General features: G+C 48.0%; 1 protein-coding gene across 3 annotated transcripts in view; it reads right to left on the bottom strand.

Annotated features, from left to right (window-relative positions):
• Positions 1 to 3237: 3237 nt before the first annotated feature.
• Positions 3238 to 27982, bottom strand: part of DOK5 (docking protein 5) — a 150777-nt gene continuing 126032 nt past the window's right edge. For all 3 annotated transcript variants that reach the window (XM_059892658.1, NM_001075939.2, XM_059892659.1), the window contains 2 exon segments: positions 13221 to 13341; positions 3238 to 3941 (listed from right to left, as the gene is read on the bottom strand). In XM_059892658.1, coding sequence (XP_059748641.1) covers positions 3877 to 3941; positions 13221 to 13341 — 186 coding nt within the window. In that variant the 3' untranslated portion in view covers positions 3238 to 3876.

Raw genomic sequence — 27982 nt, 5'->3', positions numbered from 1 at the left:
AGGTACACTGCTTGTTTTATTCACACCGTATTTTCAGCAACTCCCACTCAGCCTGGGATATCCAGAGATGAGACAGAATAAACACTTGGTAAATGAATAAATGAAGCACAGAAACCAAAGCTGTCTTGCCTGGAAAGCATTTTAGTAACTACTGCCTTTAATCATTCTGCCTTTTAAGTTAGGTAAAAGGTCTTTTTGTGCGTGCTGCGTGCTTGGTCCAACTCTTTGCGACCCCATGAACTGTAACCTACCAGGCTCCTCTGTCCATGGAACTCTTCAGGCAAGACTACTAGAGTGGGAAACCCTTTCCTCCTCCAGGGAATCTTTCTGACCCAAAGACAGAAGAATCTCCTGCATTGCAGGTAGATCCTTTACCATCAGAGCCACCAGGGAAGCCCCAAAGGTCTTTTTTTAGCCCTGGATAAAATAAGCATGCAAAAGGGAAGACAAAATTTACCTCCACCCCCATCATACGTCTGCCAAAAAAAAGAAAAGTCACTTTTCTCATCATACAATTAAAACAGAAACAACTCTAAGTAAAACTATGCAGTTTAATCTTTAGATTTCAGTTGATTTGCAACGTTGGTGGAAGCACTTAAGAATTCAGTTTGGATTACGTACAAATCCAGCACAGCTCTGAAATGTTACCCCTTCTCACACTCGGGTGTTCACCAAGCAGGTTAAGGATTAGAAAAAGAAATTTCAAAATAACTTCGAATCACTATTTCTCTTATTTAAGGTCAGAGATTAATGTGTTTAAATCTCTCATGTTGTCTACCAAAAACCCTGAAACTGATAAAAGACAGTCCTGGGGGTTCTTACAGTGGGGTGACTCCAGCCAGTCACTTGATTCTGTAAACAGTTTTACTGGCACATGGCCATGCCTCTCCATTGAGGATCACGGTCTGCGGCTTTTTCTGCAATACAGGAGGAACAGAGACACCATATGACCCAGAAAGCCTAGAATATCTATATTCCGGCCCTTTAAAGAAAATATTTGCTGCCCTCCAAAGCAGCATGGGTAAGGGATACACAATTTACACAGTCTCGTGAATCAGACTGCCCGGGTTCAAATGTGTCTGTCATTTAGTAGCTGTTGACATAATCAAACAGGAAGGCCGTTAGACTGGGGTGGTCCCGGGTGGCCTACTGGAGCAAAGCAAAAACCTAAGCCAGAGTCAATGCGCTAGAATTCAAGAAAATGAAACTTAGGAACAAGCCATCACAAACAGCCAACTAGTCTTTCCCAGATAAGGCAACCGCTTCAGCCATAGGCAGTCAAGTGCTTCCTTGCTTTGCCTCCAAGTATTCTCTATAAAAACTGCACCCCCACCCCACCCCACCAGCTTGTCTGTGGAGCTCTTCTAACCATCTTTGGTTTGATGTTGCCCAATCCCAAGAGACGGATACTCAAATAAACTTTTTTTTTTTAAGCCATGCCATGGGCATGTGGATCTTAGTTCCCTGATGAGGGTTGGAACCTACACCCCATGCAGTGGGAGCCAGGAGTCTTAACTATTGGATCACCGGCTAAGTCCCTCAAATAAACTCTTTTAATCTGCCTCGGTTTATCTTTTAACAGAGCTAAGAGATCTTAGGCATATTTTTAGATTATTTAAACTCCTTAGGATCAGTTTCTCATCTGTTAAACAGGAACAATAATTATACTTACCTCATGGAGCTGTTGAGGATTGAATTAAGTAAGATAACACAAGTAAAGGTCTAAAAATAGCAGAGACAATAAGTAGAAGCTGTTAGGAGACTCTAATAGAACTCTAACTCCTTTTTGTCAATATGTTTCTTTTTTGAAAAGTCCTGAAAGAGTCTCTGGCTTATAGTTAACTACATTCAGCAACATTTCTTCACACACTCATTAGCTGTAGACTTGCTTCAGCAATCCTGACTTCATTAAAATTATAATTATTTCCTTAATTCCATTTCCTTTATCTACTTCTTTAACTTAATCCCCCATGCTGGCTGCCAAGGCCCTGGGAATCAGGGAGAACCTCTTATGAGATAGTTTTCAACAAGGAAAAAAAAAATACATAAGAGCCAGATAGAGTCAGGAAAAATGAACAGTGAGTGAACTATCAAACGTGTGTGGCAAACCAAATTTTTAAAAGATGAACAGAAATACGCCTGGGAGAACAGGATGAACCAGAAGGATGGGAAGAGGACACGAAACACAAGTGTGTCCCAGCAAAGCCATCAGCGCGAAATCACTTCTGTGTCCCTAAGCCACTAATTCATTCTCAGCTGAGCTTAACCCCCTCCTCCAGGTTTCTCCACCCCTGAGAAAAACACATCCCAACCAGCAGCATCCTTGGAAACCCCAACCACCTCAGATCAAGGCGGGATTTCAGCAAGACCTTTGGGGTTTCATTGGTCAATCTCCATTTTAGGAAATTATGCACTTTTTGGAAGGAGCATTCTTGGGACTTAGCAAAGACACTTTTTTTTCTCCTTAGTGAAAATAATCATTTTGGAAGGATCGAGCCCCGTGCCTGGCACTGAGAACATATGCAAATCAATGTTAATTTGCTTCCCGTTGCAGAAAGAATTCCATCCCAAGGATCAGGGTTTATTCCTCTATCCATAGGTTCAACGTATATTTCTCAAGCATGAGCTATATTCTAGGGTCTGGGAAATAAGATTGCCAAATTTAGTAAGGAAAAATAGAGACCACCCAGTCAAGTTTTAATCTAAGACAGACAACGGGCATTTTTAAGTATAGTCACATCCCATGCAATACATGTATGCTAAAAAATTATTCACTGTGTATCTGAAATTCAAATTTAACTAGATCCCATATTTTACCTGGCAACGCTACTGAGAATCGAGTTGAGACCAAGACAGACCCCATCCCTTATACAGCTTTATAGCAATTGTAACCTCAGAAGCTCACAAGACTCAATTCCCATCTGGCATTTTCCCAGTGGGAAAGCCTAGGGAACAGACTGACCGTCTCTTTAGAGGCCATCACTTCTGAGGCCCATTTAGCAGATGCCACGCTGTATTAGAGTTATGCCCTTATTTCCTTGTCATGCCCCTCTGCATCACAAGGTCCTGGGACGAGCAGATGCTCAGCACAGGCAGCTGAATGAAGGAGTAAAGAAACACACACATGGTTGGATACTATCAAATGCAATGCTCAGGGTTCACACTGAAGATATTCACACACCTTCAGAAACACTGGAGATACAGAGAAACCCATGTAGCCAGAAACCCAAGACCATATGGGTGAAGAATGATCTTTTATTTTAAAACGTTTTTGGAAGGTACATGGAAGAAAATAAAAGCTTTCTTAAAAGGGAGGGAGAGGGGAGATGGTGTAAGAAATTGTGACCCTGGTAAATAATATAAAGGGTGCTGGGAAAGGTGACTTCTTAATGTAACAGGTCACACTGAGTCCAAGCACTGATTTAACCAAGTGGGGATATAATAAAATACGATGGCCCATAGTTAAGCAGAACCATAATATTAATAACTGAGGAATATGGTATAAACAAATAACAAATAATTAAGAGCCGTTTTATTGTCAGTACTGTCAAACAATTGAAACACTCAGAAGGAAAATAAATCACAAGAATCCGCAAAAGGGTAAATTCAGGGAGGTGCAGGGCACACGGTATCTACAATAGAAAACCACAGCCATCAAAGGGGGAACACAAAGTCGATACCTATAGAGCAGGTTTCAAGTATGCTAATTTTTTTTTTTTAAAGAAAGAAAAGGGGAAAAAAGAAAAAGAGTATTGCAGAGTGTCCCAGGGACCACACAGGTAGGCAGGACATGGAGCTGCTTGCCGGCACGGCTTCCCCGGGCGCCCTCTGCCCATCCGGGTGGGTCTGCGGCTGACACGGCTCACGCCAGGCCCGTCAGTGCTCAGATGGGTAGGTGGGAAAAGTCTCTGTTCGATGAAGCTTCAGAGGGCTGGTGACACCTTTTCCAAAAGAGATTTTAAAATCAGCAGTTGCAACCACAACCAGGTTAGCTCATCGCAAGTTTCTGTATAACAGACATAAATAACGTAGGATACAGAAGGCTTTTCCCCCAGAGGCTACTCCCAAGGATACGCAAAGGAGAGTGAAACCACACTGAAAGACGGGGTGCTTAACACATCACTTGCGTGTGGCCTTTGCACTGCTGCTGCCGCTGCTGAGTCACTTCAGTCGTGTCCGACTCTCTGCGACCCCAGAGACGGCAGCCCACCAGGCTCCCCTGTCCCTGGGATTCTCCAGGCGAGAACACTGGAGTGGGTTGCCATTTCCTTCTCCAATGCATGGAAGTGAAAAGGGGAAGTGAAGTCGCTCAGTCATGTCCGACTCTTTATGTCCCCATGGACTGCAGCCCACCAGGCTCCTCCTGTCCATGGGGTTTTCCAGGCGAGAGCACTGGAGCGGGCACCATCGCCTTCTCCAGGCCTTTGCACTGGCTGTGTGCGAACCAGGCTCCCCAGGTGGCTCGGTGGTAAAGGGCCCTCCTGCCAATGCAGGGGACACGGGTCCCATGCCTGGGTCGGGAAGATCCCCTGGAGAAGGAAATGGAAGCCCTGTCCAGGAATCTTGCCTGGGAAATCCCAGGGACAGAGGAGCCTGGCCAGTTACGTTCTAAGGGGTTGCAAAGAGGTGGTGACAACCTAGCGACCAAACAACAGCAATGGGATCAAACCAGGAGCAACGAGGGGCAACCGCCTCCTCGATATTTCATCAACCAACTCCTACACCCAACAGATTTAGGGAAAACGAGATACAATCAAAAGACTGGGGAATCTTTTGGTTGGCGAGAACACCGTTTGGAAACCAGGTCAGAAATAAGACAATATTGTATTTATTCCTAGGCAATCCTACGGTAAAGGAGGACCTCTTAAAAGCCACACAGCCTTTATTATTTCAGGTTTAAGTTCCAAACCAAGGACAATGAAGGTGTCAGGAAGGCCAGGTCAGGAAGAAGTCACACGAGGCCACTGCGAGTCTCCTTTGTGACACTGGACAGGGGCTGGCGAACTTTATAAAAGGGCAGATGTGAAGTACTTTAGGTTCTGCAGAGTGTATGGTCTCGTAGCGACTACTTAACTCCACTGCCTGCAGCTCAATAGCAACCAGTTAATCTGTAAGGAATGGGCGTGAATGTTCCCATGAAAGCTTGTGAACAAAAACAGACAGCAGCTGGATTGCCCAGGAGGCCAGCTGGCCGTTTCCTGCGGCCGGAGCGCGTGGTTTGATAAACACAAGAGGTGCTCTACTGCCATCTGCTGGCTAAGGGCTGTTGCGGTCCAGTCGCTAAGGCTGACTCCAGGACTCCGTGAACTGTGCCTGCCAGGCTCCGCGGTCCTTCACTATCTTGCGGAATTCACTCACATTCAAGTCCATTGCATCAGTGATGCCATCCAACCACCTCATCCCCTGTCGCCCCTTCTCCTCCTGCCAGTCTTTCCCAGCATCAGGGTCTTTTCCGGTCAGTGGGCTCGTTGCATTAAGCGACTAAGGGTTACCACACGCAAAGGAATTTACAATGCAGATCAGGTGAAGAGCCCTCAGAAGTGAACAAAGAAAATCTACACTACAGTTCAGACTTCCTGGAGCCAAACATGTAGATCAAGCCAGTCTAACCGGCTAAGCAGAGCATGCCCGCCCCACCAACGCGCGCTCAGAACGCTGGACGGAGCAGGAAGGCTCATGGTGGCGCTGGCCCTACGCCCTAAGCGCATCTCCTTATCCCAACAGCCCTGGGCTCCATCACGGCCCAGTCTAGTCCCTTTCTGACATAAGAAATCGTGGATTCAGATATTTACAAGCCTCAAATCTGAACCATAAGAAAACTATATATGTATCATACAGTCACTGGTACATATAGCGGTGACTATTAGAGAAGTTCGAATAGTAAAATATCCCAATCACTAGAGATCATTCCTTCCAGTTTCCCAATCATTTTACACATGAATTCAATTCTCCTTCCAATGCACACAAACGCGTGCAAAGGTCACACACAGAGGTCACAAGCTGGTGCTGGCCTGTGGGCCCTCTCTGTGCCTGTTCTCTGGCCTGCACGGGGCACAGAGCACGCGGCATTCCTTGTCGACATTGCACACTGGGGAAGGCCAGGCCCATGGCCTGCGCTCTCCCCGCCATGTTCACCAGGGAGCCCACCGCGCCACACTGGCTGGTCCTCGTGGCCCCTACAGACATGCGAGTGTGAGACCCAGGTTTATCTGTCATCATTCTATTCTAATTTGCTCAGACCTTAATCTACTTCTCTCTTACTAGATGCACACACAATGTACGTAGCTGTATTAGAATTAATACTGAAAAACCAACATTATAGAGAACAGATGGTGGTTGTCAAGGGGTAGGGGCTGGGGGACAGATGGATGGGAGTTCGGGACGAGCAGAGGCAACTGTTCTATCCAGGAGGGACAGACAAGGCCCTGCTTACAGCACAGGGGGCTACAGTCGATGCCCTGTGATAGATAATGGAAAAGAGTATAAAACGCAGGCACAGGCGCCAGGGGTAAAGGAACCTGCCTGCAAATGCAGGAGACAGAGACCTGGGCTCGATCCCTGGGTCGGGACGATCCCCTGGAGGAGGGCATGGCGACCCACTCCAGTACTCTTGCCTAGAGAATCCCACGGACAGAGGAGTCTGGTGAGCTGCAGTCCATGGGGTTGCAAAGAGTCGGAGACAACTGAAGTGACTTAGCACACACATATGTGTGTGTGTGTGTGTGTGTGTGTGTATAACTGAATGTATACATATATGTGTATAACTGAATGTATACATATATATGCATAACTGGATCACTTTGCTGTACAGCAGAAATTAAAACAGCATTATAAACCAACTATACTTCAATAAAAGATAAATATTTAAAAAGAAAGAAAACCCAAGGTTAAGCCCTCCAAAGTAACCACTTGCTCAAAAAATCTACCCTCCTTAGGATAAAAATGTAAATTGCACGACCTGGAACCAACCCTCTGGAGGAGTTATTTCCATCACATGGTATTCAGTTTGAAAACAGCCGCGGTGGCAAAATTTCCACCCAAAGGCAAGCATATACAATGAAAGAAAGACCCTAAACCCGGAGTCAGAACCCTGGAGTTCTAGTGTCAGTCCGTCCACCCGCTGGCCATGTGATCTCAGTGACTACTGACCTCCAAGGGTCTCAGTTCTGCCTTCACTGAAATGGAGTCTCTGGCCAACTCCACCTGCTGCCAGGTGAGCCAGGAAAGGCGAGAAGGGAGACGCCCGTAGAGTGGCACAGACATCTGATGCGGCTCCTTGATTTCCCACGAATATCCAAAATCACATCACGCTGGATCAATGATATAAGTGCCTATGTTTTTCTCATTTTTGCTTTGAAACAAGGGACGCTCTCTTCAGAGGCAATTTCTACAGAAGGGTTCTAAGCATATTGAGAAATGGAGCGCCTTAGGATTAAGGGCAAAATTCCTAACATGTTAACTTAAAAGGAGATGAGGGAGTTTAAGAAGAACATTGCCAAGAAGCTGGACACACCCGGCTCTCTCCTAAAAGCCTTTATGCACCAGTCACACCGCTTCCTTTCTGTTCTTTGAAAATCTGAGCTCCTTCTGCACCAGGGCCTTTGCATATGTTGATTTCTCTGTGGATAATGCTCAATAGGACTCCTCTTTTCAGATTCCAGGTCTTGGGGTAAATGGTGCAGCCCCTCTAAAGAAGTCTCTTTGTGACCCTCCTCCCCAAACTGGCTACAACTCTGCTTTACCATTCTCTACTACAAACATTTTCTTTTCAATATGACACGGACCAAATTTGAAATTAAATATGCATGTGTAATTGTTGGCTGTGGCTCTCCTTCCGACTATAACCTGTAGGAGGCAGAAACAAGCCTGTGTAGTAGCCCCACTGTGGCTCCATCACCTAGCATAATGCTCAGCATAAAACAGATGCTCAACTAACATTTATCAAACAATGAATGAATGGAGACGAAAGCCTCAGCTCCACGGCACAGGTGATCCTGGACACATTACTAACTTCAAATTCTGTGTCTTAGCCGCTCAGGGGAATAAAACACTCCCAGGCGGCCGCTTTGCAGTCTATGAGATCACGTATATTACATTCTGGCTTTCCTAGTGGCTCAGTCGGTAACGAGTCTGCCTGCAATGCAGGAGACCCCCTGCAGTACAAACACTGCTGCCGCACAGGGGACCCAGGTTCAGTCCCTGGTCAGGAAGGTCCCCTGGAGAAGGGAATACAACCCACTCCAGTGTTCTTGCCTGGGAAACCCCAGGGACAGAGGAGCCTGGCGGACTATAGTTCCTGTGGTCGAAGAAGAATCAGACACGACTAAACCACCACCACGACGTTAGGTTCCTAGTGTAGACAGGAACACAGTGGGTCCTCAAGAAACAGTAGCTTTTATAAAGATATGCAGTGAGTACGTCCTGTCTCCCTTGAAAGGAACAAATCTGGCACTTTACTAGTTGTATATTAATGTCAGTTTATATTAAAAAAAAACAAAGGAGAGAGAAGACTGCATGTTCACCTTTACAGAGCCCTGGCTTAACCAAGATTAAACAGATTTATTTTTTACTGCAGGACATCTCAGAGTCTTGAAAATATTGATTTGCTCTCTGAATTTCCTAAAGAATTTAACATGTAGCACAAACCAGTCCATCCTAAAGGAAATCAATCCTGAGTATTCATTGGAAAGACTGATGCTGAAGCTGAAGCTCCAATACTTTGGCCACCTGATGGGAAGAACTGACTCACTGGAAAAGACCCTGATGCTGGGAAAGATGGACGATGAGAGGAGAAGGGGACAACAGAGGATGAGATGGTTGGATGGCATCACCGACTCAATAGACACGAGTTTGAGCAAACTCCGGGAGTTTGGTGATGGACAGGAAGGCCTGGCGTGCTGCAGTCCATGGGGTCACAAAGAGTTGGACACGAATGAGCGACTAAAAGACTGATTTTGCCCCCAATTATTGGACTCCAGACTGAGTGACTTCACTTTCACTTTTCACTTTCATGCACTGGAGAAGGAAATGGCAACCCACTCCAGTGTTCTTGCCTAGAGAATCCAGAGTCGGACACAACTGAAGTGACTTAGCAGCAGCAGCAGTACTTTTTTGGAGGAAGGTGGCATCAACCAGGGTCAGGACAATATAGAAGACAACTGGGAAATGGCAACTCATTTTATACAATGAATTCTTAGAAGAAGCCTGTGAACACGGGGCTCAACATACGGCTGAGTGCTTCTATTTCATGTATTTTTTCTCAATTCTCACGATGAAGCTCACGTTAATTCTGTAAATGCCTAAGCAGAGAAGAGAATTTAGTTTTGAAACTGGAAAATGGGGTGGAGGAAGCAGCGAAGATGGATGAACACATCTTAGGGTACGCGGGCGTGTCAGACCCCGCATGCTCCTCTCCTCACCGACAGAATAATAAAGCGGTAACTCCAAGCGTCAACCAGTAGGGGGCGCTCTAGCACCAAATTTGGAGAGGAAACATTTCTCAAACCTCTTGGATAAATTCCCTCATAAAGTTCTGCATGATTTCCAAGGTTAGCCACTGGATCCTTCAGACAAAAATCAATCTGAAGCACATTAGGGGAGGTGAGTTGGCCAGAGGAATTACAACTCACGGATACCAGCAAAACAAGATACGAGGCGCTGTGTAAGCTCATCGTGGGACACACACAGGGCCACGATGTTACTCATTTTCTCAATTTCCTTTTTTTCTGGGGGTGGGCAGAAGGGAGGAATAAAGGCAGGTGGGACAGGTGGAATGCGTGTGAGCCTGCTCAGCTGCTCAGTCCTGTCTGTCTCTTTAAAACTGCAAGGACTATAGCCCGCCAGGCTCCTCTGTCCACGGACTTCTCAACAAGAACGCTCGAGTGGGTCGCCATTTCCTCCTCCAGGGATCCTCCCAACCCGGGGGTGGAACCCGTGTCTCCTGCGTTGCAGGCGGCCTCTACCGCTGAGCCACCGGAAGCCTCATAGGCGGGACAGATGAACATTTCCCATTTATTCGTCGTGTGAATGGCCACCCTGAGACGTGAGATAATTTTATGTAGTCTGAACATTTTTTAAAAATCTATCAAATTTAGTGGTAAATTGAGTTTCCAAGCTATTCAATACATCCACAGCACATATTAGCACTGTATCTCAATGAATACTGGTGACTAAGAAGCAATCCCAAGATAAGACAAATATAGACAAATCTACATAGAAGTTGCTGATGAGGTACTATCTCGGAAACTTTGGTTACAAACTGAGTATCAAAATAAAACACATTTACATTAATTCCTACACAGGTAACAAAAGTATGTGAAAACAAACAGTTTGATGAAATAATTGATACAAAACACAGAAAAAAAATCACTGAAGCAATTATAATGCCATTCTCGTGCACAGAAATATACTAAGATAATAGGATATTTCATTGAGTATTAGCATGCAGTCAAAACAGGAAAAATGTAAGAATTCTATTGGGAGCTTAGGTTCAATGAAGGTTATACTATGTAACAAACAATCATAGTTTTAATTATCATCTTCAATCCTAGAACACAATCACCTTCAAAACCCTATACAATTACCAGTCACAAAGCTTGATAACCCATCATCTCTGCAGGGATTCCATGGCTTTTTTTTTTCTTATTATCACTGGAATTTATTTCATCAGAAACTAAGCAATCGCTATCTTTAAATTACTGTCCTGCAAGCACTACTACTGTGCTCATTTGTAAAATCTGTACCAATAAACTTGGACTTACTTCTACAGCGATGCACACAGACCTCATTTTCTGCTTCACTGCATTATGCTTACAGATTTGCACTTTTGTTAACTTTTTAAAATTTCTTTTTGATTGAGTATTTTAGGGCCTCATCATGCAGCATTCGGGATCCCAGTTCCCCAACCAGGGATCGAACCCACACCCCCTACCGTGGAGGCAGTGCAGGTTCCTAACCACTGGATGGCTAGGGAAGTCCCTATGTATTTTTTAAACGGCAGATCTGCGGCGATCCTATGCTGAGTGAACCTGTTGGTACCGTTTCTCCAACAGCACCTGCTTACTTCGCATCTTTGTGTCACATTTGAGTAATTCTTGAAATATCTCCAGCTTGTTCATTATTATTATACTTGCTTTGATGACCTGTGATTGGTGATGTTTGATGTTACTACTACGACCCACCGAAGGCTTACATGATCATTAGCATTTTTTAGCAACAAAGTGTTTTTGAATTAAAGTATGTATATCTTTTTAGACATAAAACCTGTTGCACACGTAATAGACCATAGGCTAGTGTAAACATAACTTTAATATGCACTGGGAAGCCAAAAAAAATTGTGTGACTCGCTTTATCACAATATTCTCTTTATTGGGATGGTCTGGAACCAAAAGGGAAAGTGAAGCCGCTCAGTTTGCTACCCGTGGACTGCAGCCCACCAGGCTGCTCCATCCGTGGGATCCTCCAGGTAAGAAAACTGGAGGGGTTGCCATTTCCTTCTCCAGGGGATTTTCCTGACCCAGGGATCGAACCCGGGTCTCCTGCATTGCAGGCAGATGCTTTACCCTCTGAGCCACCAGGGAAGCTAATATATATCCAAAATCTGCCTGAATCTCATTACTGTTGAGTGTTGGGTTATAAAAGTAATAAATAACAAACTTAAATATAAACTGAACTGAAATATAAAGGCTTATCAAATAACCCCAAGTCCGATTATGATGAGCCGTTTGGTTTGTGGCTTGCTATATTTGATAAAAACAACGCAAACTTCTCTAAGGTGATTTTCCTCCTTCATGGTGATGTTTTGTGTTGTTCTGCTCCGTGTCTAGAGGTAACATTATCACCACTGTTTTTCTGGAATTAGTGGGTCAGTAGTCCTTGGTGATGTAGTCCCTAGAAATTGGTGTAGTCCCTAGAAATTTTATGGAATGGTGAACTTGAACTAAGCCATAAAGAATACTGAGAGAAATTCTCAGTGGGGGAAATAAGTCTGTACCAGTGGTGAGAACCATTTCTGTGACAGTAAGGGAACTGGGAGAAGGCCTTGTCAAAAGTGATGGGGATGTTTATTTAGGTCTGTAAGGCCTGATAGAGCACGGTGTAACTTGTGAATCTTATTTTCAGTAATTGGAGAAATGTGAAAAAGCAAAGAAGATAGTCTGAAAACATGGGCAAAAACAATTTGGGGAAGCAGAAGTCTGCTATAATTCAGATGCTGTCCAGGTCAGTGTAGCAGTTAGCTTCTAAGAGAGTTCTGCACCAGTGTGGCAACACATGGAGACCAGGAAATTGACTGATTTCTGTGCTTCCTAAGTCAACTAAGGCCTGTGTTGGCAGAGAATTGTTGGGTTCTAGGCCAGTTATATTCAATAAGGGCCTCTAGTAATTATAAGTTCCTATAGTTAATTCCTGGAGAAGGAAATGGCAACCCACTCCAGTGTTGTTGCCTGGAGAATCCCGGGGACGGAGGAGCCTGGTGGGCTGCCGTCTATGGGGTCGCACAGAGTCAGACACTGAAGCAACTTAGCAGCAGCAGCAGTCCTTGGTGATGATACCAGACTCTTTCAGCTATGTACTGTTTTTCAACCGTAATACGGGCTTTTTGCATGCAGGTAAATTTGCATTTTTTTGTTGTTATGGTTGAAGAAGTTGTGTCTATATGCTAGGAAACAGAGTTGTTTTCTTTGTTGTAAACAGATGCAGACATTGTCAGAGGTAGCTATATAACCCAAGGAGCACACAAACCATATGTCAACAGCATCTAACACATCTGCTCTAAACTTAAGATTTTAAAAAATATGACTACCCCGTCAGGGCCCTGGTAAGACCTTTAGTCTTCGGGCATTTCTGATGAGCGCCTACTTGTTTTGAAAGGGAGTTAGGTTAGTTAAAATAATTGTAAAATGAGGGTCTCCTTCATGTGACATTTCCTCTGTCCAGATTGCCCTGAGGATGTTTCGTTTTTGTCCTCCCCACAAGACAGGCGGGGTCTCAGGGCCCTGACTTGGAATGGAGCCCGAGGCCCCTGCCTCAGAAACACTGGGCTCTGGGGGAAAGGGGACTAACCTGCGGGGAAGGACGCAGCATCCGGGAGGACTCTGGCCTCCGTTGCGCCCCGCCCCGGAGCCCCGCCCCCCGCCCCTCCCCCGCTGCGCCCCGCCCCAGAGCCCCGCGGAGCCACGCCCTCCGCTCCAGCACCCTGCCCTCCGCCCCGCCCCGCTCACCTTGCAGGCGGTACAGCTGCCCCGTGCTGTGCTGCCGGGTAATGTGCTGCCAGTAGGCGCTGCGAGGCAGAGGCACCATGGTGCTCAGCGAGGCGGCCCGCTCGCTCATCTTCACCTGGAGCTGCGACAGAGGAACAGAGCGCAAGTCAGCAACCCAGGGCTGCGAGGGCTGACCCGGGGAGCCCCCGCCGAGGAGATCCACCAGGGGAGATCCACCCGGGGGAGCCCCACCCGCGGAGCCCCACCCAGGGAGATGCACTCGGAGAGATCCACCTGGGAAGCCCCGCCCAGGGAGATCCGCCCGGGGAGATCCACCCAGGGAGATCCACTCAGGGAGATCCACCCGGGGAGATCGAGGGCCGCGGAGTCGGCCATCCAGAGCCAGTGGGCTGGCCCGTGGGGGAGCACGTCTGTCTTTGCTGACTTGGCAGCGCCCGTTCTTCACACGTTGGCAACAGGGTATCATTTTCCGGGCTGGAACTTCCAGCGACTCAGCTCAACCCACCTGTCACGGTGGGTGGACCCCACTACGGATTCAGGGGTGGCCCAGGGACCCTGAGTCAGGCCAGTAAGACACAATCCCTGGGGACATTCATTAGAACTTTTGTGGAAGAATCAGGAGAGGTAAGTTAAGGGTGTTTTGCCTGCTTCGGTCATTGCTGAACCCCAGGGTCCAGATCATGTCCTGAGGTGGTAAGTACGCAGGACGTACTTCTGGAGTTGAATGTGGGAGCTTTCTCATCAATGTAGGGAGCTGATGGGGGGACAGGAGATGGGCCTGGGGTCTATCCTGGCACAGTAAGAAAGAACAAGGCAGTCAGTGGACACTACTCTGAGGAAGAAAGCCAGGGAGAGTCCTGACAAGCTCCACTGAGGCCTTGGTTCCTACCTGAACCCAGAGGCTAGGCCGAGAGCTCTCACTTACACCAGCCCATTTCGTCTTAGTCTAAGCTGATATGAGCTGGGTTTTAGCACTAGCATGGGCCTTCCCAGGTGGCGCTAATGGTCAAGAATCCACCAGCCAATCCCGGAGATGCAGGAGACCCGGGTTCCATCTCTGGGTCAGGAAGACCCCTGGAGAAGGAAATGGCAACCTGTTCCAGCATCCTTGCCTGAAGAATCCCACTGACAGAGGAGCCCAGAGGGCCACAGTCCATGGGGCGGCAGAGTCGGACACAGCTGAGCACTCACACCATACCAGCAGAAGAAAACCTCTGTCTGCTCCCACAAGTGCCTGATCCCCTTCCAGATACTGAGGGGAAGAGGAAGCTGTGGCTTTTGGCTCCAAGTATCTAAGAGGACCCATCCTAAAAGATACAGTGTGAGGCTCCACGTCCTCAGGGAGGAGTAGGTCGTCTGTCCAACCACACTGGGGGACGATTCCGAGAGAAGACAGCTTAGCAGGACGAGCAGGGAGGGACTAGAGGCACACAGGGACGACGCAGGAGGAAGAGAGGGTGGGGTGTGATCTGAGGCAGCTGCCCAGTGCCCCCGGCCCGAGCCCTGATCTGGCACAAACATGACATGCTTTTACTGTGTCGTACCACAGAGGTGACTCTGATGTCCCAGAGCGGCTTGCATATCAAATGACCCACCCCAGTCTGATAAAAACGTGTCCAGAAATGGGTTTAGACAAGGATGGGCGTTAGGAGACAGTCTGCACTCAGGAAAACTAGGGGCAACGTAAGCCCCCAAGTCTCAGGGCCTGGCTAACTGCGGACACGCTGGAGTGCTTGGCAACCGCAAATCAGAGGACGGCAGATTTACGTCAACTGAGAAGGAAACACTGCCATACTGTGCCATTACGGAAGAGCGAATCGCAGACCATTCTGTCTAGTGGGATGCCACCTTAATTGCTCATCTGAGAAAAGCTGGTATTAAATTTATCCACTTGGATTCAGTGAGATGATGCCTGCTTAGCACTTGCCTAACAAACCAGGCACAGCGAAAAGGAAGGACGTTGTGATGATGAGTATAAACTGCAGTGCCCTCCAAAAGGTTCCTTTTAAACTCCCCACTCTATACATCTCATTAACATAGTAGTCTCAGGCATAATATCTGTACGTTCCCTCAATAAAGCCAAATAATACGAGACTTCACACCCTGGAATCCAAAACTCGTTGGAGTTGATATGGTGGTTTAGTCGCTAAGTCGTGTCCGGCTCTTGTGACCCCATGGACAGTAGCCTGCCAGGCTCTTCTGTCCATGGGATTCTCTAGGCAGGAATACTGGAGTGGGTTGCCATTTCCTTCTCCAGGGGGTCTTCCCAACCCAGGAATCAAACCCAGGTCTCCTGCATTGCAGGCAGATTCTTTACCAAAGGGAAGCCCAATGAGACTGACTCTAAAAGAAGATTATAACCATCTTTCCAAAGACTATTTTAATTTACATATCCTCTATTTTACACGTGATGGATTGAATTCTCTCTTTACCACAGTAGCACAATTACTTAAATGTGTCCAAGTAATTACACAGCACTAGATTTTGTGGGGACATATTTTCCCTAAACATGTCCAATTAAATCAAAAGGGTTAAAAAGTTGAAAACAAAGGCTAGTAGAAAAGTTCTGGGGCTGTTTTCCTGCTTCTGCAGAAATGAAAGTCTCAAAGTTTAGCAGCAAAAACAAAAACCAACCAAAAAAAAAAAAACCTATTTAGCAGCGACATGTGGTGACGTTCAACCTCATGAACATGGAGTACAAGAAAATAAAGAGAGGAAAAGAACTGAATATTCAGGCACCGATTATTTGCTTTTCTTAATAGAAAGGGATTATAGTTAAGATAGTAATATTTTTAATACAAAGAAAATATTTGGGAAGCAGCCATCACTTCAAATCACTCGCTACTTCACTGTGAACATACTTCTGCAGCCCAGCATGGTCTGATTGTATTTTTAGAACGCTTACTTAGGAACAAAAATAAAATGGCACCAATGCCGTGTGTCAAGAGAATATCAACCAAGCCTGGTCTCTTCCTTCCTCAAACCTTTGAAAGAACATCTAATTTTATCAAAGGGGCATTTTAATTGTCTTTGGAGAAAAGTGCTAAGAAAAGCCTTCTTAGTTAACACTGCAAAAATGTCTGAATTCTCGAAGCGTGAGAAGACTTGGGAAGTCAGCGATGATGCCCCAGTCAGAAGGTGCCCCCTCACCCCGCCTCACTGCCACAGGGAGCCCCACCCTCTGACTTCAGCTCAGCACCCCTCCGTCACCCCTCTGCACAATGGCTGGGCCCAAGCCACTTGCTGAGTCCTGCCATTTCCACCCACCCAGGTGCCCACACCCCACTCCCCACTATAGCAAATGCTGACTCCTAGGCCTGAGGACACCCGACTCCTCACCTGGCTAACAGCTGTCTGCCCTTCAGAAGGCGGCCCAGGAACCACCGCCTGACCACTCTTCCTCCACAAATGACACCAGGCACTCTTACCAGACGGTGGCTCAACTGGTAAAGAATCTGCCTGCCAACTCAGGACACACACGAGACGCAAGAGTCGCAGGTTCGATCCCTGGGTGAGGAAGATCCCCTGGAGAAGAAAATGGCAGCCCCCTCCGTATTCTTGCCTGAGAAATCCCTGAACAGAGGAGGCTGGCGGGCTACAGTCCACAGAATCGCAGAGTCAGACCCACCTGAGCATGCACAGCCCTGCTCTCACCGTGGTCATCTCGCTCTTCTGTGATGGCAGCCCGCCTCCTCTTGCAGCCCATGCACTCCGAGAACACGAGATTGTATCTTTCATCTCTGTATCCCCAACACCTGACTGGGACCCCCAAAGACTGAACAAATACAGGATGGAGGAATCAATGAGCCAGAGAACCCAGCCCTGCCCAGGGAGCAGGGAATAAATCTTAAATCAACCCAGCAAAGCAGCCTGGAGCTGAATTCCTACTGAAGCTCTAGGTCCAGGTTATGTTACCGTGGTTCTCGGGGCTGTGGAGAGCGTGGTGACAAGACTGAGTCACTCTGTACTTTGCCGCTCATGTGACGAGCAGAAGCAGGGTGTCCAGCTCGTCATGTTTATCCGTCCTACTAGTGTCGGCTCACCATCCCGCCAGGGGAGAAGGACAAGGCTTCGTGAGTGACAGACACACACCTTCCTGGACTTCACCCCCCAGACTTGCCCCTAGACGGCAGGATACGTGGAGGCCTCTCCCCGCCCAGCCCGAGTGAGTTCTGATGCTGCTCGGTGGCCTGAGATAATCAATCAACGGATGGAGCTGGTGCGGTTTCAAGGACACACGTGGCTCTGTGCCGCTGGGGGTGGCCGGGGGGGATTATGGGGTAGGAGACCTGGGTTCCCATCCCAGCCGTGCTCCAGGTAAGACACGGGACACGTCCCCACTTGTGTCTAAACCTCCCAGTCTCCTTTCCCATGGAACATCCCTTCCTAAAGAGACAACAATAAATCTAAGCAAACAAAAGAGAAAGAGATGACTGCCATAAAAAGGAATGAAGTCAGGGACCACCCTGGTCCAGTGGCTAAGACTCCGAGCTCCCAGTGCATGGAGCCAGGTTAGATCCTTGGTCGGGCAACTAGATCCCACATGCCATAACTGAAGACCCTGCATGCTGCTATCATGACCTGCTAAATAAAGTGATGAAGTCCTGAAACATGCCACAACATGCACATATGCTCAGTCGCGTTCAGTCGTGTCCGACTCTTTTCGACCCCATGGACTGTAGCCTTCCAGGCTCCCCTGTCCACAGGATTCTCCAGGCAAGAACACTGGAGTGGGTTGCCATTTCCTCCTCCAGGGGATCTTCCCAACCCAGGGATCGAACCTGTGTTTCCCGCACTCCTGCATCAGCAGGTAGCTTCTTTACCACTGAGCCACCGGGGCCCCCTCCACAACGTGGAGAAGCTGAAAACATGATGCTCAGTGACAGAAGTCACTTGGGAAAGACCACATTGCACACGATCCTATTTATACGCAACATCCAGGGCAGGCGAATGCAGAGAAAGCGTGCCGGTGGCCGCCCGAGGCTGGGTGGGCGGGCTTCTCCCTGGGGTGAGGAAAGTGTTCAGGAGCTGACTGTTGATGGTTTCACAACCCCATGACTATGTTAGCGCCACTGGATTGCATGATTTAAATGGGTGTATCGTATGGTATGTGAACTATGCCTCAATATAGCTGTGCTCAAAAAAATAAAATCAGACTATTTCTTTTTTATAAAGCATGATGTAATGAGGTAGGTGGTGGCTACTTCTGGTCAAAGCCTTCCCAGGTGGTTCAGTGATAAAGAATCCACCTGCCAATACAGGAGTCGGGGGTTCGATCTCTGGGCCAGGAGAAGGAAATGGCAACTCACTCCAATATTCTTACATGGAAATGCCATGGACAGAGGAGTCTGGTGGGCTACAGTCCATGAGGTTACAAGGAGTCAGGTGTGATTTAGAGGCTAAACAACCACCACCAGCACCACCAGCCAAACAGTCGCGGCGGAAGTAACGTTTAAATTTGAGTAACAAGTGGCCAAACCACGGCCCCCACTGCTGTCACAGTCAGCAGCAGACAGACTCTAAAAAACCTCCCAAAACTCACTGAGGAAAGTGCTCATTGTCAAGGCCCCTTTTCTCCTGCTGCTGCTGCTGCTGAGTCGCTTGAGTTGTGTCCGACTCTGTGCAACCCCATAGACGGCAGCCCACCAGGCTTCCCCGTCCCTGGGATTCTCCAGGCAAGAACACTGGAGTGGGTTGCCATTTCCTTCTCCAATGCATCAAAGTGAAAAGTGAAAGTGAAGTCGCTTAGTCGTGTCCGGCTCTTAGTGACCCCATGGACTGCAGCCCACCAGGCTCCTCCATCCATGGGATTTTCCAGGCAAGAGTACTGGAGTGGGGTGCCATTGCCTTCTCCCTTTTTCTCCTAATAATAGGCAAATCATAGCCACCCTCTTGGGAGAGAAAGCCCTCTAAGAACCACTGTGTGCCAGCCGCCCTTTGGTTCCCGCCCCATCCCTTGGCCTGGCTCACACTTCCCTGTTGCCCGAGGGCCCCTTTTATGAGTCTGAGACCAGGTGCACAGAGCCGTGGCTAAGACTTAGCAACAGCACGACACACATCAATCACCAGGTCGTCCTTCCCTGGACTCCATCTGTCTTTACAACAAAGCACTGGGTTCTGCAGAACTGAACAGTACGACAGGAGCTAACTGCTGCCATGAGCCATCACAAGGATGCTCATATGCTGCGTTTGTGGCATCGTCCTGGAGCCATTCAGAAGCCAGCACAAGTCATCGCAGAACAGACAACGACTTCAAGACCCAACCCCCTCCTCATAAGCCTCTTAAAGTCCCGTCGGGCTGCGCCTTCCAGCTAACTCCCCTGGGGCCTCTGCCAGTGGCCACCCTTCGTACGCAAACCACCCGTGATTTCCACTCTCTCAACCGAGCCTTGAAGTCGCCGCCCAGGGACACGATGTTGATGACAAGGCTGTGCTGTGAGTCACAGCTACATCGACGCCGAGTGTCTGCTCGGCTTGAGAGGCTTCCAAAGCTCCCCTGATTCTGGTAGTAGCCTCAGTTTAGGGATGTATATATAAAGAACTTACTTTCTCCGGGTATTTTAAGCACAACATGTGGGCAAAGCCGAATCAGAAGGAACGACTCAGTTCAAGAGAGGACGAGTAAGATGAGGTTCTAAAGAAACCCGCATTTCGCTGTCTGTCTCTCATCCCCCCAAGCCCAGCGCACGAGTGGCACCGCCCCTCGGCTCACCGTCAGCCTCCACCGAGCCCCCTCAACGGTGCCTTCGCCTCCTGCCTACTTGCTCTCCTTCGGAATCACATTTGGGAATAGACTCTACCTACGCTTTCTGGTCCCTGGGTCAGCCAACCTCTGAGCTCTCCAACTTTAACAAGAATCAGCTGGAGGGATCATTAGAATGCACATTCCCGGCCCCCAACCTCACTGTGAATGGGGGATTTGCATTTTTCCCGTTTCCAGATAATTCCGTCCGTCCTGGCCCAGGGACCACACTTTGAGAACCAGTGTCCCACGCTGGTGCCTCCTGGCCACTCGTGATAAAGCATCTGACTGCAACGCAGGAGATGCCGAAGATTCGGGCTGGATCCCTGGGTCAGGAAGATCCCCTGGAGGGGGAAATGACAACTGACTCCAGTATTCTTGCCAGGAAAACCCCAAGGACGGAAGAGCATGGTGGGCTTCAGTCCATGGGGTCTTATTAAGAGCTGGACAGGATTGAGTATGCATGCACGCAGGTCCTATGTTATTCATACACTTTGGATCAATCAAGCTGGGGGAAAAGTTCTCCACTGTGTCAAGAGCCCAACTCCAGACTCAGGAAACTGGGGTTGCAGTCTGGATCTGCCACTAATAAAGGTTCCAGGCTGGTTATTTAACCTCCTTTAGTCATTAATGGGGCTTCCCTGGTGGCTCATGCCTGCAATGCATGAAACCTGGATTTGATCTCTGGGGTCGGGAAGATCCCCTGGAGAAGGGAATGGCAACCCACTCCAGTGTTCCTGCCTGGGAAATCTCATGGACAGAGGACCCTGGCGGGCCACAGTCCGTGGGGTCGAAGAGTCGGACACGAATGAAAGACTGAGCATGAGATAGTGTATGCAGCACTACACTGTCCTCTTTTTTCTATTTCGTATCTTGTAAATGTATCCCAACGTTCCCCAACACTGCCGTCCCCTCTGCTGTCATTTTAATGTCCGCATCACAGCCCGTACTTTGGTTGCACTATACTTTACTTGTTCATTTTCCTAACCATTTTTAATTTACCAGGTAAGATGGAGGAACTAAATTGTGACCAAATCTCCTTTTATAACATTTTTCCCCTGCTAACTATAATTTTTATTAAGACACTTTACTACAATTATTCCAATGACCAGTATTTTTAATGTTTAAAAATTTTAATTTACATGTGAAATTGAATTTTAGACTGACTCAAAAATTACTTTAAAATGTGACTGTAGATGGGTTGGTAATTTTGCTTTTGTTTTTAAACAAAGCAGTCTTATCTTCATATACCGTATACCAATGCAATAGACTAACAGGTTAGCCATTAAAAAGCAAAAGGTAGATCTTTTCTGAAGTGATGTGAAACGATTCTAAACTCAAAGGGCTGCTATTACTTATGTATGTGTGTTCATGGAGAGAACTCATCACTGGGGCAGGTTTAAATTCCATGGATCCACTCTGATGATTCTCAAACGTGTGTCTGTAACTCCCATCTCTCCCTGAAACCTCAGAGTCCTGTATTTCACAGCCCGCTCCCCACCTCCACCAGATGTCCAGCAGGCTCTGACCCAGGGATGGAACCTAGGTCTCCTGCATGGCAGGTAGATGCTTTACCATCTGAGCCACCAGGGACCCAGGAGAGCTAGTCTCTCATTGAACACACACAAACCCAAAGCATCGTTTCCCAGGCTCCACTCTCTGCAGCTCTTCCCCTTCAGGGTAAATGCTTCTTCCACTTGCCCCACTGCTCTGTTTAAAGAAGAGAAACCCTTGGGAGTACCTTGTTCACGCCCTATCCTACTCGAGAGTCCAGCCATCAGCAAACCCTGTTCTTCATAATGTACCAGAGTCCACGTTCCACCTGCTCCCCACCCCGCCACCATCCGATCCACATCCTTAGAGCTCTCCTGGATGCCTCGATGATGGAAACAGTCCATAGCTTGGCTTCTTCCTTGTACTCTGGCCTCACTCATCCCCAGTCTTTCCCAAACAGCTGCCAGAGTGCCCCCTTTAATAGTAAAGACAGCTTGCTGCTGCTACTGCTGTTAAGTCGCTTCTGTCCGACTCTGTGCAACCCCATAGACTGCAGCCCACCAGGCTCCACCATCCCTGGGATTCTCCAGGCAAGAACACTGGAGTGGGTAAAGACAGCTTACTGGACCATTACTCAGAACCCTCCGGTGATTTCCCAACTGACCCCAAGCAAAATTCGAAGTCTGGGCCACGACTGCAAGGTCCTTTAGGACTTGGCACCTACTTATTTCTGGACAACACCTCGTAGCCCTCTTCCCATTCATGTTTCAAAGTCATGGCTTTGGACTTGACCAAGCAAAGAACAGAGCTGTCTCAGAGCCTCTGCAAGTATGGTCCCCTCTGCCTAGAACAACTGGCCCTTGGAAATTTCCACTTCTCTTTCCCTCCTCTCTCTGCTAGAGTCTTGTTTCATCAGAGCAACAAATCCCCGTTCTTCTCTCCCCCTTTACACTGTCTCTCCAGAGCATTCACCAACTCTTGATACAGTTTTGTTTATTATCTGTTGATGATCATCTCATCACCCCATGCTGCTGCTGCTGCTAAGTCACTTCAGTTGTGTCCGACTCTGTGTGACCCCATAGACGGCAGCCCACCAGGCTCCCCCATCCCTGGGATTCTCCAGGCAAGAACACTGGAGTGGGTTGCCATTGCCTTCTCCAATACATGAAAGTGAAAAGTGAAAAGTGAAAGCGAAGTGGCTCAGTCCTGTCCAACTCTTAGCGACCCCATGGAGTGCAGCCCACCAGGCTCCTCCGTCTATGGGATTTTCCAGGCAAGAGTACCAGAGTCGGGTGCCATTGTCTTCTCCACATCAGCCCATAACAAGGAGCAAACTCTTTGAAGACAAGGACTCTTTCCTGTTCTCTGCCGTACTCCTGCATCCTAGGAGGGTGTTCAGTTCAGTTCAGTTGCTCAGTCGTGTCAGACTCTTTGCGACCCCATGAATCGCAGCATGCCAGGCCTCCCTGTCCATCACCATCTCCCCAAGTTCACTCAAACTCATGTCCATCGAGTCGGTGATGCCATCCAGCCATCTCATCCTCTATCGTCCCCTTCTCCTCCTGCCCCCAATCCCTCCCAGCATCAGTCTTTTCCAATGAGTCAACTCTTCACATGAGGTGGCCAAAGTACTGGAGTTTCAGCTTTAGCATCATTCCTTCCAAAGAACACCCAGGGCTGATCTCCTTTAGAATGGACTGGTTGGATCTCCTTGCAGTCCAAGGGACTCTCAAGAGTCTTCTCCAACACCACAGTTCAAAAGCCATCTCCTTGCAGTCCAAGGGACTCTCAAGAGTCTTCTCCAACACCACAGTTCAAAAGCATCAATTCTTCGGCACTCAGCTTTCTTCATGGTCCAACTCTCACATCCATACATGACCACTGGAAAAACCATAGCCTTGACTAGATGGACCTTTGTTGCAAAGTAATGTCTCTGCTTTTGAATATGCTATCTAAGTTGGTCATAACTTTCCTTCCAAGGAGTAAGTGTCTTTTAATTTCATGGCTGCAGTCACCATCTGCAGTGATTTTGGAGCCCCCCAAAATAAAGTCTGACACTGTTTCCACTGTTTCCCCATCTAATTCCGATGAAGTGATGGGACCAGATGCCGTGATCTTAGTTTTCTGAATGTTGAGCTTTAAGCCAACTTTTTCACTCTCCTCTTTCACTTTCATCAAGAGGCTTTTTATTTCCTCTTCACTTTCTGCCACACTCATAAAATGAGTGAACTTATTAATAAATAGACACATCTGTATCTATTAAGTGATACAATGTTCTGGAAGGATGCAAATGAAGCTGGTAAGTGTTCACTTCCAAGAAAGTAAATTGGGGACCTAAGAGGCATGAAGCGTGGGAAAGAGGTTGGCTGCACACGGTGCCTCCTTTTGTACCATTTGCATTTTCTATCACGTAGGAATCAAATCTTTTAAGCCTGCTTTTGAAGTCTCAAGAGAAATCACAGCTCCCACCCTCCACTGCATACCATTCCACGTGTTAGTTTAAAGAATGTTGAAACTATGAATAAAGCACTGAGTGATGTTTAAGTGCCCCCACTCCTGTAAGAACAAGCTTATAGGGAAGAAATCTCTTCCCACTTCACACACTGTCATTTTATAGGTCCTTTCCTCCCCAACCCTAACCCCCTTGATCCTCTCCAGATGACACTAGAAATTGAAACCAAGGAGAAACTGAAAGGAGACTAGAAAAGAGCTCCCAACAAAGCTTAAACATAATTTAAAATCTCTAACCAGAGAGAAGTACTCCAAATACCTCATGAACAGTAAACATGTTTTGAACAAAATCTTTAAATTGTTGTTTATTCCTACAAAATCCAGATCAAATGTCCCTTTTACAAGAGAACAACAGTCTTAGACAATATTTTTAAGACATAAAAATCAAGCGTGTATTTGCGTAGCATGCGCTCTATTTACCCAGCTTGATACATCTATATTTCTCAGGTACATCAAACACCCTTATAAAGTGCTAGCAAATAACTCTTGTATGGCTCCTCCGTGCTGGGAGTAATTCATTGAGATAAATACATTTGTTGCATTCTTTGGGATTCTCTGTGCTTGATAAAGCACGTTCATTTAATCAATACAAGCTGCTTAAAATGCTAATTGCTATGCTAAGTGCTGGTAACCAAACCCTCTGGAACGGAGGTGCAGATGCTGCTGAACAAGTTTTGTACTCATTGTGGGGCAAGTCCTGTAATCACTGCAGGTTGATGAGAAGGGGTAAATCGTCCTCAAGGTGTACACAGGTCCGCAGAGAAGTTCTCACACCCATCTTTCCTCCACCTGTTGAACAGGTGCACTCCCCTGCTAGCAGAGGAATGAGGTCTTAAAAGGAGGCAGCTTTCTCCAGCAAGAGCGTAACCACATGTTCTTGCTTTCGGAAACAATGAAACCCCATGAACACATCCTGCTGAGATGCATGTGAAGACTGGTAGGCCAATTATGCCTGTACTGACCCCTGTGTTCTCAGCCCCATGTTCACTGAATGATCACTGATGTAATCTGCCTGCGGGTTTTTGTGGGTATAAAGGATATCAAAGCTCGCGGTCACACACTGTGCACTCTCTAGCTCCCCTGTCATTTCTTCCAGGGACCAAGGAGCCAAATTCTCACTTTAGAGTCATTGTTCTCGAAGTGTGGTCCCTGGGCCAGCGTCAGCATCACTTGAGAACTTGTTAGACACTCAGATCCCAGCGCATCACCCAGACCTTCAGGAACCCGCAGGCGGAGCCCACCCTCCCGGGGCTTGGTGAGCCTTCTCAGTGACTCTGCTTCCCACAGAAGGTGGGAACCAGTACCCCAGGGGCCCCCTCTCCTGCTCCCTCACCTCTCACCTCCACCCAGACCACAACCACACTCACACTTGGGCCTAGACACCCTCTCTCTCCTACGGGAGCCTCCAAACATCCTTCTGCCCTTCATTTCCGGTGACACACATCCTGGGCTTCCTGGTCCCGTCCTGGCTCCTCACGTGCTGACTGTGAGCCATGGAGCCTCTGTTTCCCTCTGTGAAATGGACCTGATCATATTGCCAATAAAATGCATTCCATTAAAAAGAATGAAAGAAACCAAAGCTGACCAACTTTTCTGTCAAAGCCAGATATTAACGGCCTTTGGCTCTGCAGGTTATCCAGTCTCTGTGGTGGCTAAGAAGCCCCTCCTTCGTTTCCATGCAAAAGCAGCCGTGACAATATAAAAATGGAGGGGGGTGGCCGTGTTCTAATAAAACCGTATTCATGAAAACAGGCACAGACCAGATTGTGCTCATCAGCCATGGTTTGCCAACCCAAGTCAGACCTATGCTACATGACTTTGAACTATTCCCATGAAGTATTTATTGCTGAGTAAGAAAACCAGCGTGCAGTTTTTTAAATGTGTAAAATGACTGTGATTCTATACAACCAACAAGGATCCCCAGAGACTCCCATCTTGGGTAGGTATCTAAGTGTGTATGTAATCTTCTGGGTGTCTGTACAGATTTCTACGTAGCATGACGTGAGTACAGCGGAAAGCAGGGAAAAGTTAGGACACGCCTTTACGGTCCAGGAGTTGCTGAAGAGGGGAGCGGGGCGTGCTAACCAATAATAAAAAGGAAAGTCCGAAACAGCACACAGCGTCTATGTGGTCATATTTTTGCAGTTACTTAAAGTTTCCATACATGTACTTATGTAAAGATAAATAGGATTCAAAAACCAACCCCCATCTCCAAGGACAGTTGTGAAAATTAGAACAAAATAAAGCAGCACCACAGATGGAGCTGCTCATTCCAACTTTAACTGTCCCTCCATGAGTTGAAACCTCCGAATGCGGTTTTCCACAAATGGGCCCCTGCCTGCACCCTGCCTCCCCTTACCGCTTTCAGCGAATTCTGCCCTCGGCGCTTTGATTCATGCACTCCCTCACGGCATGCATTTCTATACCCTGGGTATCATTTATAGCCATTCACTCTGCTGGGGGCTGGAAATTAAAAATACATAAGACACAGACCTTTTGTTCCCCAGCTGTGTGTGCACATGCTTACTCGCTGAGTCGTATCCGACTCTCTGAGCCCAGGGACTGCAAACTGCCAGGCTCCTCTGCCCATGGACCTTTCCAGGCAAGAATGCCGCAGTGGGCTGCCTTTTCTGCCTTGTATAGTAAATGGCCAGGGAGCTAGTTCAAAGCCCAGCTAGGATCCCATCACTGTCTGCTCACACAATGGCGCCGCTTTCTCAACAGAGGAGGGCAGCTGCTGCTGCTGCTAAGTCGCTTCAGTCGTGTTCAACTCTGTGCGACCCCATAGATGGCAGCCCACCAGGCTCTGCTGTCCCTGAGATTCTCCAGGCAAGAACACTGGAGTGGGTTGCCGTTTCCTTCTCCAATGCATGAAAGTGAAAAGTGAAAGTGAAGTCACTCAGTCGTGCCCGACTCTTAGCGACCCCATGGACTGCAGCCCACCAGGCTCCTCCATCCATGGGATTTTCCAGGCAGGAGTACTGGAGAGGGGTGCCATTGCCTTCTCCAAGAAGAAAGCAGGCCCACGTGCAATCAGAGCTCTCCTTCCCTGGAGGAGAAGCCTCCTCCTGGGCGCTCACACACAGTGCACAGGGCGTGATCTGTACGACAGCATGCAGCAGGCACTTGGTAAAAGCTGCTGAATGACTGGGTCGCCAATGGACACGCTGGCTGGCTTGGCTGAATGTGTGGCCCAGGCAGCAGATGAGGAACCGCTCCCGCCGCCCCTCAGTCACAGCCTCAGCCTCTCTGGCTCAGTCAGGGTCATGCTGTGTTTTGCTTTTCCACCTGTTGAACAGCGTTCGGTTCTCTGGCTCATGGTTCCCACGAAAACGATGTGTCCAGAGAGGACGGCTCTCCAGGAGGAGCCCAGCCCCACCTCCACCCCAGCAGGCTGCTAAGAGGTTCTGCTTTATCCCAAGAGGCTCTTTTTAAAAAATTTTAGATGGGATGAAATGGGAGAGTAGAACCGACATATAAACACTCCCAGGTGTAAAACAGGCAGCTAGCGCGACACCGCTGCCCAGCACGCGGAGCTCAGCCTGGGCTCTGTGACGACCCGGGGGGTGGGGAGGACATGAGACCTGGCCTTCTCCTCCAGAGCCGAGGTCCACAGCGGAATCCTGTGCATTTCCTGAGAAAGCACTGAGGATGTCATGGAGACCTTAAGGGATGGGCTCATATCCCGTTCACTGAAGTTTGGAAACACATTTTACTATGGAAATGAAAGCTCCAGAGCTCAGAGAGATGACAGCTGTCCGGAGGAGGCGCAGGGCACTGGGAAGGCCCCCGGGGGCTTGAGGGACAGAAGCTCGCAGGGGCTCTGCCGGCCCCTGGAGCCCCGCTCTCCCAGGGCGCTTCTCTCAGGTCCAAGTCGACTGTCTACACGACAGGTGGTCATCCCGGGCTTTCTGAAGAAACCTGCTCCTCGGGACCGCCAAGCCCTGACCAGCTCTGCTGGGTGTTTGGCAGGAACCACTCAAAGAGCTGTCTTCACTTTCTCCAGCTCTTTCCC

The sequence above is a fragment of the Bos taurus genome, chromosome 13 (genome assembly GCF_002263795.3).
Source record: "Bos taurus isolate L1 Dominette 01449 registration number 42190680 breed Hereford chromosome 13, ARS-UCD2.0, whole genome shotgun sequence".
Lineage (NCBI taxonomy): Eukaryota > Metazoa > Chordata > Mammalia > Artiodactyla > Bovidae > Bos > Bos taurus.
Note: the sequence above shows the minus strand (reverse complement) of the source record. Positions and strands in the feature narration are given on the sequence as shown.